Raw genomic sequence first — 12,672 nt, forward strand, 5'->3', positions numbered from 1 at the left:
GCAGTGATCTCTTCTGAACTCGTTCTGTTTTACCAGTTTCATCCTGGGTAAGGGAAAAGTGCCAAACCGGACAAGCATATTCAACTAAGGGGCGGATGAAAGTGTAAAATATTAGTTTCAGCTTGTCCTTAGGAACTCGAAATTTGTTCAGTGTTTTTAGCATTTGGATTGCGCCGTTAGCTTTTTTTACAATTATCTTTGTATTTTCCCGCCATGAGAGATCAGAAGAAATCACCACACCAAGTAAAGTTATCTTATGGCTTATTAGCTCGGAAGCGATAGGAGGTTCGAAAGACGGTTGAGTATTCTGAAGACAAGAAAATGTTGTGACCGAGCATTTGTCTTTATTCATGACCATGTTTAGATCAGCCGCCTCTGAGGTAACTTGGTCGATGAAACCAGCAGCATTGCTCTTCGAATCCTTAGATACGATTTCCGTTAAGGACAAGTTGTCAACGTATTTCCATCTGTCCTCCAGCTCAGAAGCAATTTCATTTATCATGAGGAAGTATCCTAGCAGCCCGATCACAGTTCCTTGTGGAATTCCACAAAAAAACTGGCAGAGGAGTGGAAAATTGGTCTTTATACTTTACAGTTTACTCTCTATTTGTTAAGAAGCTCTTGATGATTTTAATAGTAAAGCTGGGTATATTTTTTTCCGCCATTTTTTCTAAAAGGATTTTGTGATGAACAAGGTCAAATGCTTTTCTGAAATCAAATGCAATTAAATTTATCCATTTTCCAGGTCCATCCAGGTGTTTTAAAATAAAATCAATTAAATTAACGAGGTAATGAACTGTCGAACACTTAGGGATGTTACCAAACTGCTTTCGATCAGTTACTTTCAAAAGATATTTTTTCAGCCATGCGGCAACACAGCTTTCGTATATTCTGCTAAAGACTGACGTAACTGGGATTGATCAAAGACCCGAAAATCATTAGCTGCTCCTTTCTTTGGAATGGGAGTACTTAACCCTTTCTTCCATTTCTTTGGGAAATATTCAGTATTTGTTATAGTATTGAAGATGACCTGAAGGGGAAATGATAATTCTCTAGCAAATGCTTTAAAAAGAGCAACTGCAATGTCAAAAGGGGCAACGGAAGTTCTTTTTGAAGAAGAGAGTTTACGGATCATAATTGCCCATGAACTATCAGCAATTAAATTATCATCTGAAGGAGTAGTTAAATTTACTGGAGGATCCTCGGATGGTCGAGGGTGGTAAGACTGCAAAATTGAAGCAAAATGGGCATTTAAATCATTCGCAGTTTTCTCTAGAGGCTCCTCCTTCATGAAGTCAACTGGTTGAGAACTTTTGCCAGTCAGACTTTTTACTTTACTGAAAAACTGCGACGGCATGGACTCCAAAAGATGGTCAACTTCATTTTCATAGTAATTTGCTTGTGCCTTTTTGATTTTCCAATTTATTTGGTTTGACAACTGTTTTGCTTGGTTCACTTGACCTTTTCGTATTAGGTGCAATTTATGTTTTATCAGTTGCTTTATTTTTGAATTTACGTATGGTTTATTACTAGTACAGAATTTACTCTTACGTTCGGGAAAGCACTCGAGAAATTTTGAATTTACCTTATTATGGAATTCTTCTAATTGGGATTCCAAGTCTTTAGCTGAAGAGACTGCGACCCAGTTTTCTCCCGTTATCCAGTCACCGAATTGCAGCAGACCATGGTCAGTGATCGGCCTTGAAGTAACTTCGGTCACTAAATATTTAATTTTTACTTTTTCCAAGGGGTTCCACTGTAACATATAATGATAACTTCCACCAAGTGGTGCTAGTTTAGTTGGATTCTGGTAATATTCCGAAAGATTTATTCCGTAATATTCCGAGCGAGTACGCTTGCGTGGGTAAAATTCCATAAAATTTTCATAGTAAAATATAAAATAACGGGTGTTTTAGAGTACATAGCTTAGTCAATAGAGTTTTAACAAACAATCTGATTGGTGAATTGAAACTAGAGTAAATCCTGAAAATTTTAAATAAAATAATTTTATTTTATGGACTGCTAAAGTTATTATGTAAACTGCAAAAATATTTATGGTGTTTGAGCATTATTATAATAAATAAGGAACATTTGCCTGTACTAATAAATAAGAGATTGAAATAGTTTCAAACAGTTCGTGGTAGCAAACTGCAAGTAAGGAGTGACCCGGCTCAATAGTAACCGAAACTTTAAAAAACTAAATTTTGATACGAACAGATACATCAAAAGAATTTTCCTTTTATGCTGATTTTGAAAATAAAATTTTCATCAAGTTTAGTTTAACTCATCAAAAGTTACGAGTCTGAGAAAATTTGCCTTATTTTCGAAAAAAGGGGAAAACACCCCCTAAAAGTCATGGAATCTTACTGAATAATCACACTACTTACCTTACTGTAGAGGTTTCAAGCTACTATCTGCAAAATGTGGATTTTTTCCAGAAGAAAGATCACGGATGCGTGTTTATTTTATTTTTTTTCAGGGGTGATCGTATCGACCCAGTGGTCCTAGAATGTCACAAGAGGGCTTGTTGGAACAGAAATTAAAAATTCTAGTTCCCTTTTAAGTGACCAAGAAAACTGGAGGGCAACTAGGCCCCCTCCCACACTCTTTTTTCTCAAAGTCACCGGATCAAAATTTTGAGAGAGCCATTTTGTTCAACATAGTCTAATATTCTAATAACTATGTCTTTGAGGACGACTTAATCCCCACAGTCCCCAAGGGAAGGGCTGCAAGTTATGAACTTTGCCCATTGTTTACATATAGTAGGCTATTGGTTATTGAGAAATATACAGATGTTTTCAGAGGAGATTTTTTTCAGATGGGGGGGGGGTCGGAGGGAGGGGATTACGTGGGAGGATCTTTCCATGGAGGAATTTTTCATGGGAGAAGAGAATTTCCATGAAAAGGGCGCTGGATCTCCCAGCATTATTTAAAAAACAATCAGAAATTAAATTAAAAAAACAAGTTTTTTCAACTGAAAGTAAGGACCAACATTAAAACTTAAAACGAACAGAAAATATTACGTATATAAGGGGGGTTGACTCTCCTAAATAGCTCGCTATTACACTAAAGCTTTTTTGAACTTTTAAAAGAGGTTATTTTTCTAATTAAACAGCCTTTGTGATTCAGGAGTCATTCTTAAATAAATGGAACAAAAATCAAACTTAATTCAAAACCTGCATTAATTAAAAACGCTCAGTACTTAATTTTTTTTAACTGAAAGTAAGGAGCGACATAAAAACATTAAACGAACAGAAATTATTCCGTATATGAAAGGGGCTGTCCCCTCCTCAACGTCCCATTCTTTACGCTAAAGTTTGACTCTTTCTCACAGCTCTACTTTATTAAACAATCAAAAACTTTAGCGTAAAGAGCGGGGCGTTGAGGCGGGGACAGCCCCTTTCAGATGCGGAACAATTTCTGTTCGTTTTAAGCCTTAATGTCACTCCTTACTTCAGTTAAGAAAAACTTTTTTTTAATCCAGGTTGCAGCGGTAGCTAGCAACCTAGTAAAAGACGATCACGTCCAATACTAAAAAATATAATAACCTATAACTCCTAAAAATAAAGTCAGATCAAAACAAGAAGTACACTATTAGAACCGGCTTGTCCGAAAGCCCTATATAGAAAACTTACCGTCCTTGCCTTGAAGAACAAGGAAATTATATTGGCCTGAAAGTCAAGAAAAGTGGCTGAAACCACGATATTCATTATATACACTATCTCTTTTTCTTTTTTTTCCGTTTTTTTCGCCTCAACTAGCTCGGCACTAGAAAATCAAAGAGAGCTATTTAATGATTCATTTGAAAAGAAATTGATGTAGTTAAAAACCTTTAACAATAAAAAAAAAATCAGTAACAAAATGATTTTTTCGGGTTTTAAAAATAAAGAATTTAAATTGTATTTAACAAAAGTAAATTTACAATTAAAGATTTTAATTAACAATTACAAGCAACAGAGTAATGTTCTGTAACCAGTAGTTTCTAAATTTTTAATTTTACACCTGAAAATTTTACGTACATTTTTCAATTAACCATATCAATTTTACCGATATAATTTTTTAATCTACCATATCAGTTTTACCAATGTAATTTGTCAATTAACCATGTCAATTTTACCAGTGTTGTTTGTCAATTTATCATGTCAATTTCACAAATGTAATTTGTCATTTAACCATGTCAACTTTATCAATTTAATTTGTCAATTTACCATGTCAATTTTATAATTGCTGGTTAACAGCCAACTTTAATGAAAAAAAATTACTTGTAAAAGCTTTTGATATTATTATAATGATTTATCTACCCAGGGACGGATCCAGGGGGTGATTCCAGGGGCACATGCCCCCTGTAGAAGGTTGAAATCTGCACTAATTACAGGGGTGGAGGAAGACTAACCACAAATGGGGAAGGCCTGGTTTTGTTGGTGATTCCCCCAAACATAAATTATGCATCCCCCCTGTATCTACCCATGTCAAAAGAAAGTGGAAAACTGTTGCTTTGTCATAGAGAATTCTTGCCGCGAATACATTCGTGGCCCGCAGCAAATTATATAATCTGATAAGAATCAATAGTTATCCTAAAATGACAGAAAAGGATGATAGCATTTCACCCAGTGGCGCTAATTCACAAAAAATTAGGGGCGAGGGGGATATTTGTTTTCAAAATCTAGGTGGGACAAATTTGACATTGCGTTCAATAAAAATACCAAAAATGGTATTTTCATTACAAAGCCCCCCCCCCCCACCCCAGAAAAAGGTGTTTTCAAAATGAATAGGGGCATATTCGTTATTTTTTCAATCTTTTCTTCAATGAAAATTTCCAATAAGGCATTTTCGATGAAAATACCCCCCCCCCCCTTCAAAAGAAAAACAACAAAAAACAAAAACAACGACAACAACACAGTTTTCGAATTCTAGGGGAGCAGAAAAATCTATAGGGTTGGGAACCTCCCTCTTCCCCATTTACCTCACTGAAATCACCAGTAATGGCTGCTATTGAGCTGTACATTAGAAACCAAATATTAGAAGAAAAAAAAAATCAAGTCCTGATGGTAAAACAAATTAAAGACAAAACTCACTCCAAGAGGGACATGTACCAACCACACAAGTTTTTACTGCCTGCTTTAACTATAAGAAATAAAAGTAAACGCAATAAAACCAAGTGTTAAAATTTTTCATGACTAAAGTATGAATAAAGGGAAAAGGGAATAAGGAAACATAAAGAGACTCAACCATCGACATCATACTAAGAATAATAAAAAAAACTGACAATAAACAAAAATAATAAGAAAGCAAAGAAAGGTAATTTAATTGAAATAGTTTAGTAAGCAAAAATTTCCAGGTGGAAAAAAGAAAAGGATATAAGAAAGAGAAGAACTTGGACAGACCTACAAACCATGTTATAATATATGATAAAGCACTATATAATAAGACCAATTAAAAAAAAAAAACAAGAGCATGAGATGAATTAATTACTGTAAAAATCTCTACAAATACCTGTTTCTTATGAAATTGAATAAAGGGGAAGATACCATTTGGAGGGAGGGATAACCTGTCCACTTTTGGTTAAAAAATTCATAAGCTGGTTTAAAAATGAGGATAATTGTTCGAAAACAACGTGTAACTGGTGTTTTAAAAAAACCCTCCCCCTCCCTAAAACAAGCTTAAAATATAATTTTCGGGAAAAAAGCAAAGAGAGAACAGAATAACAAAAAAAAAAGGTTTAAAATAAAAAGACTTTACCGTCCATGTAAGGAAGCTTGCAAGGTGCTTTCGCTGCTAGAGCCGTCACAAAACATTTGGCAACACATTCTGACCAACTATAGTCTCCCTTTGAAATGCAAGGTCTTGACTTTGTATTCAATGTTTTGAACTGAAAGAAAAAATATATAATCATTACCAATTACTGAAATAAAAACTGAGATGCAATCCTACTAGGAAATCATGTCCGACAATTAAATCAGCAGCCGGAAAAAGAATATATCATAAAATCGTGAAAAAATGTACTTTTCAAAAATAAATCCTACAACCTCAGATATACCAAATGACAAATTAACAGGCATAACATGGTTTTGGGCAATTTAACATTTTCGTCAGTGTTGCGATGTTGATCCTTGAAAATAAAAAAGCGAAACTACTTGGTTTAATTTGGCAACACTTCCGTAAAAATTGGAACATTAACAATCTGTTAGTTCCCCACTACTACCTACACCACTTCCTCCTTACTCTTTCGCCCTATAACTTCAAATGGAAAACCATGTCTTCTTAAGCTGTTTGGTGCTACTGTTTCTTAGCTTATTTTTTGCTGATTTTCCCCCTCGTCACTTATTTTTAAATTATTATTCATCATTATTTATTACTTATTCATACATTTATTATTTATTTTTGTTTATTGTAAGTCCCTACTTGATAGGACTCGCCTTTTCCTTGATTGTACTCCCTAGTTGTATATTCGGCTGAAAGTCAAAGTTTGGAAAGTTGAACATCGTTCAACTCAGAAAGTACGAAGGGAGTAGAGTATTTGTATTATGGTCGTCTTTTATTTTTATTTTGTCTATAAATGTGACAATAATGTGGCCCCACCATAAAGTATTTGAGGGAGGTAGCACTAATTGAGTCTTTAAATAGAACCGTATAGAAAACAATGCGAAAATCAAACTGTGTAATAACTATGATTGTTTTGTAACTTAAGTATATCTGTCTTTGAACCCCTAAATTCATTCAAATTTCGACAAATATTTCATCTTAAACTTTCATTACAGTACTTTCGATAAGGAAAATTTTCACGAAATCAAAAATTTTCTTTCAATAAATGAACACTTTGGGGAGTCCTGCAGGTAAGCAGAAACATGAAAGTTTAAGTTATTTTTTAAAGTGTATCTGACTAATTCAGAGCCCACCCTTCCCCGGTAATTCACGAAACCCTAAGGGAAAAGGGTTTATGTTGGCTTGAGAAAGGATTTCTAGGTTTAAAACCAATTAACTAATTATAAATCGGACCATTAGGATGGTCAACAAAGAACCACAATAAAGGACAAAGTAAGTCTAGCCATTCGAGAGACTTGATTTAAATATTAATTAATACGAATTATTAAATAATTAGTCAAGATTCAAAATAAACTAACTAATTACCGATCGAACATAAATTCTCATATCTTTTCCCCAGCCACGGTAAACAGTGCTTCCATGGGTTCGGATCCCGATTAAAGCCGAGTCTCTCGAGTCGTGTACCAACAGCTTCCAGCCATCATCAAGATTATAGAGACTCTTTTCCTTCTCTTCGAGCCTTAAGTAGAAATTGTTAAACATGCCAGAAAGTCGAACTGAAGGGTCATCTATAATAAAAATCAAATTGGGAAAGTTCAGATTTTTAAAAAAGAGATACACTTTCCCTTTGAAGTCCGTATAATTACAACATTTCACTTATCTAAGTTTTATGTATGCTTATGTATTTCCTTATCTGAAGCTCGGAAGTATATTTTTAGGCCTAAAATTCAAACTTTCTATGAAAGGTGATTCAAATGTACATAGAGAGAGGAACTTAATCCGTAACTCCTCTTGGTTTGGAAGAATTAATTTGTGCTGATAGTTCAATGGGTACTGGAAAGTAGAATATCTTCTCTTCAGTGACGGTTTTAGGCCCGGCAGGGGAAGGGGGTGTAGCTGCCTGCTTCCAGTTTATTTTATGGTAAAATTCTAGTTTAGCTGCATTTTGCTATGTTGGAAAGGGGTTAGGTTAGGAAAGTAAAACTTTCAGGGACAGGTCTACAGACTAAAGTATGTCCTGGGAAGGTATTTTAAAGTACCCACCTCTACTCCTTCTCTCTCTAGAGAGCCCTGACCTTTGTTGACCTTTCAAAAAATTTGTGTTGTAAAATTGAAACCTTGAAAAATAAGTCTTCTGCTTAAATAAAGTACAAGAAAACTGTTTTAATCTTTATAACTTTGCTCAATCCTAATTTATGAAGTTTCAAAGATCTGTAAATATATTTCACAGATTTTGAAGAAACCATTGATATGGCTTATAATTCTACTCAAATGACAGGAATTGTATTTTAAGAACTGAAACCAGAGAAAAAGAAACTGATAACTCAAAATTAAGGTAAAATGTTGTTTTGTCAAAATTTCAATAGGTATAAACCTGTCAGGTATTCAAATTTCTAAGACCTGGAAATCAGAAGAGGGTTAATATGGAAGCTTGGAATTGCCTTCTCAGTGTATGTTTTTGGCCCTGGATACATTACTGAAAGTTTCATTTTCCTAACCTAACCCCTTTCCAAGATAGCGAAAAGTAGTTAAACTAAAATTTTACCTATTTTACTTCTGACATTAAATTCCTTTTATTTTATATTTTTACACCCTATTAAGTCACTTTCCCTCCTAGGTTATGGGGCTTAGAACTGCTACCTTCTCTCTTGATTACCTCCTCTCTGATCTATGATTCAAAATACCGAATCATAAGAATAAAACGTTGATCTTAAGCGTAAGGAGTAGGAGTTTGATGGGTGTGAGTGCGACAGCTTCCTTTTTATTTCGCAAAATTCTATTTTCTAATGTAAAGCAAATATATCTAAATGTGCCCCATTTCCCAAAATACTGCTATGCAATTAAAACAGCGTAAAGAGCAGGGGTTGACAGGAGTATAGCCCCCTTAGATTTATAATATAGCATATTATTAACCTTTAATATGATGTTCAAAATGACAAGAGACTGAATATATAAGAAACAAGATTTTTTTTTCAAATGACAGTGGCGAGCAACATTAAAAACTATTATTACTGTATTATAGAGGACAGTGGTGAGACAGTGGTAAAGAGAGTGGTAAGATCTTGGTAAGCAAATGGACTCTTTATATCAGAATCTTTACACAGACTTTAATATTTCTGATTCGTTTTGCTGAATAAAGCCCATATCCCATTTTCTGATTAATTCTAAACTTAGCCAAAAGCTTAAATAAAATTTTGTTAAAACTTTTGTGACAAAAATTCAACACAAATTTGTGACTCTAAGTTTTCTTCTTAAGTGCTATCAAATATTGGTATAAATAGGTAAACTCGCACAAAAAACTAGTAAATAACCTTCCCAAATCAAAATAAACTAAGTTATTCTTTAAAACTTTAAAAAACTACGGCTTTAAGCCAGTTGGATACAAGGCTCATAACTTCTTGTTTAGTTAGAACAACTAAAAACGGGAACCATATTCTAAGTCTTCTCAGTCAATTCTCGGTCCTCACTAATTTATACCAAAACTTTGTTGTGAATGGTGTGAATGTCTTACAAGAAAAATTAATAATAGCTAAAAAGAGAAAAAAGAACGAGAACAAAAGTGAATGCTAGAATAATCGAAGTAGTTTCTTATTATACAAGTTCTTATTATATATCAATAAATAAAATTATTAATAAATAACAAAAAAATTAAAAAAAATTAAAAAAATCCTTTAAAAATTGTTTTCGAAAAATTTACTTTTAGCGAGTTCAGACCCTAAATTACGGTAGTAGACTTAAGTAAGTCAAGCTTAGAGCGCGATCGGGCCCTAAGGTATAGCAGTTGACCAGTATGGCAATAACTCCCAAAAGTTGTCAGAAGAACTTAAATATAGTCCTTTTCAAATACCCTGAGATCGCCTTGTCCAATATTTTAAAATCTTAACTGGAATATTAAAAATTCTTAAGTTACTAAACACTGTCTCTACTCAGTGACAGGAGCTAAGACAAGTCAACAAGACTTCGATGGTAAAATTGCCACGCTGCAACTACGGAGCGGGTAAAATGCTAAATAATTGACTATAGTTCAACTATGGTCAACTGTATGGCAATAACTCCCAAAAGTTGGGAACCATAAATAGCTTTTATAAATATATCATCATCCTATCTAGTATATGAAACAATTCTTGGTTAATTACTAAATCAATTAGCTCATTTTATGGAGCTACTTACGCAATTTGTATGAGTAGCAGACCCCTTGATAAGTATAAATCTTTTTCCATTCACCACGCTTGGAACATGAGATATTTCTACCAAACCAACACTAAAATAGAAAAACAAAGTTACTTCTTTAGTACTATCAACTTAGACGTAACATAATCAAATATCAACAAACATACAGACCAGTAAGAGCCTTTGCAAGTGGTGCGACCGCACCGGGCCCCACGCTTACCGGGACCCCGCGCTAACAGAGCTAAATATGTTACGAATTACAATGACGTGGGTGATTTACTGACTTCGCGAGGAGCCTCACAAAAAAAGCCGTGGGATGCACGGATGGGGTTTCCCATTACATTATTATTGCTCCCGCTGCATTGTAACTACGACGTCATACCCGGCGCAGTGGTGGTTGCACAAGGCCCCGCAAACTAGTAAGGCCACTTCTGATACAGACAAATAGTTTTCAAATCAATTAATAAGCAGATCTAAAAAATTCAAGATAATACATTTTTCCTAAGAATTCTAAGAGCGGAGCAGCGATTTTATAAATATTCTAAAATAACACATGTCTTTTCCACAAAGCAAGGCAGTACAAACAAAATCGATCATGTTAGAGAGGGGGCTTTAGTCCCTCCCTAGAATACCAAAAATATACAAAATGCAAAACTTTAAAAATCTAGAACATGTGACGTTCTTTTTGGCTTTTGCTACAGAGGGGAGGGGGTCTCAATCCCATCTACAAAAAACATACACAAAATACAAAGCTTTGAAAGTAGTAACCAAGGTACTATTTTGCTCGGAGGTATAGCAATTTCTATGTTATTCTGGATCTGTATACACCTTTTCAAAGAGATTCAGAGCTCCCTCACATGACCTTCTGGATTTGCTCGGAGGTATAGCAATTTCAATGTTATTCTACGGGGCATTACACCTTTTCAAAGAGATTCAGAGCTCCCTCACATGGCCTTCTGGATTTGCTCGGACATATAGCAATTTCTATGTTATTCTGGACCTTGTATATGCCTTTTCAAAGAGATTCAGAGCTCCCTCACATTGATTTATACTATGTTCCATCTTGTACTAGTTAGGACCTTGCATAATATGTTATGAAAGACAAGTTTTTCTGACACAATTTACATAGACCAGATTTCTAGTTCATGGTATATATGTCTTTTAGGGTAAATCCATGTCTGAAAACCAGCGCGTCTTGTTTAGCTGTTAATATATATCAATTATTTTTTTGTTGTCACTATTCTAGTTTTTTCTAAACCAGTATTTGCTTGTGGTTACTCTATATACAGTAACTTCATTAGTAGGCTTTTTTTAAAAACTTGGCAACGTATAATGTACTCAAGCAAAAACCCTATAAATGATCATACCCTACATTCCAATCTTCATTATGATTTAACACATTTATTATAGTACACTACTTATTATTAACTTTAAAAACAATGGATTTGTCAATTTTCAATGTGATTGCAATTTCATTATTTATTTCCAAAAAAAAAAGTTTTAATAGTAATTTAAAATTTCAGTGGGGACTTAGCCCCCCCCCCCAACAATACAAAATATTAAAATATAATGATTATATTCAATAGAAAACGCTAAGTATGCTTTTTTCTATTATGTAAAACAAAAACCCACTACTCAATTGCTGCGTTACGATCATAATTCTTTAGTTTTAGTTATTTCGTTCAAACTGTGGCTTTTCACATTATCAAAAATAGAGTATCTATGGCTAATCCTCTTAACAATACAGCAATTTCCAAAGCTTAGTAGGTAATATCTTGGCTCATTGTCATGAATTGAAACCTGTTTCTGTGATCTTCGTCCTTCAAAGTGAAATTTTGAAAAGATGTATTTATTAAGCTATTAATTAGTTAAAGCATATTCCAGCCTAGGTAGCATACTAGGACTCCCAAGACTGTTCAGTATGATGAATATATGTACGCGAAGGAACATTTGAGCAGAAAAATATTGATTTGTAAAAAGTAGCAGGCATTCTAAAGCACTAATAAATTGAGCGCTACGAGTTTCAGAATCGACTTTATAGGTCAAATTATATCACGGGAAGAGGGTTATAAAATCATCCTTCCTTCCAAACTCAAAGTTTTCAAAAATTTTATTTTAAAAGCTGTTTTAAATATTTCTAAAGTGCTAATAGTTATAGCACTATAAACATCAGAATTGACTTTATGGGTCAAATTATATTATGGGGAGATGTTTTTGAAATCCCCCTCCCTCCAAACTCAAAATTTTCCAAAATTCTACTTCAGAAGCTTTTTTAAATATTTGTAAAGCTTTAAGACATAGAGCACTACAAACATCAGAATTGACTTTATAGGTCAAATTATATTATGGGAAGATGTTTTGAAATCACCCTTCCCTTCTTCCCTTCCCTCCAAACTCCAAATTCTACTTAAGAAGCTTTTTAAATATTTCTAAAGTGCTAAGACATAGGGTGCTACAAACACCAGAATAAACTTTAGAGGGCGATTTATCTGTAAAAGAGGGCTTATTATTTTATTACTAAACTTTTTCTTCTTTTTTAAGAATGTTGAGGTGGATTCATGCGATTACCCTCCCTCCGAAAAGAGACCAAGATGGGATGATATCACATCAATGCAAGCTGCAAGACCATCGGTCATCAGATTTGCTAATTCCAATGCACGTCCGTTGGACCAGCCAGGAGTCTCTATGCAACCTGACAAGAAATTCGAGTCAGCCTCATCTGATCAAGATGGAGGGAAC

At 34.2% G+C, this 12,672-nt stretch overlaps 1 protein-coding gene across 1 annotated transcript in view; it reads right to left on the reverse strand.

The window, feature by feature from the left end:
• The window catches only part of LOC148939286 (acid-sensing ion channel 2-like), a 66,870-nt gene that overhangs the window by 14,498 nt on the left and 39,700 nt on the right, over positions 1–12,672 (reverse strand). The window contains exons 5-7 of the mRNA XM_089106833.1: positions 9,934–10,024; positions 7,129–7,331; positions 5,740–5,869 (exon numbers count right to left, since the gene is read on the reverse strand). Coding sequence (XP_088962959.1) covers positions 5,740–5,869; positions 7,129–7,331; positions 9,934–10,024 — 424 coding nt within the window. The remainder of the gene's footprint in view (positions 1–5,739; positions 5,870–7,128; positions 7,332–9,933; positions 10,025–12,672) is intronic.

Source organism: Artemia sp. Qi Xiang Cuo, chromosome 21, assembly GCF_049724085.1.
Source record: "Artemia sp. Qi Xiang Cuo chromosome 21, ASM4972408v1, whole genome shotgun sequence".
NCBI classification, from domain to species: domain Eukaryota; kingdom Metazoa; phylum Arthropoda; class Branchiopoda; order Anostraca; family Artemiidae; genus Artemia; species Artemia sp. Qi Xiang Cuo.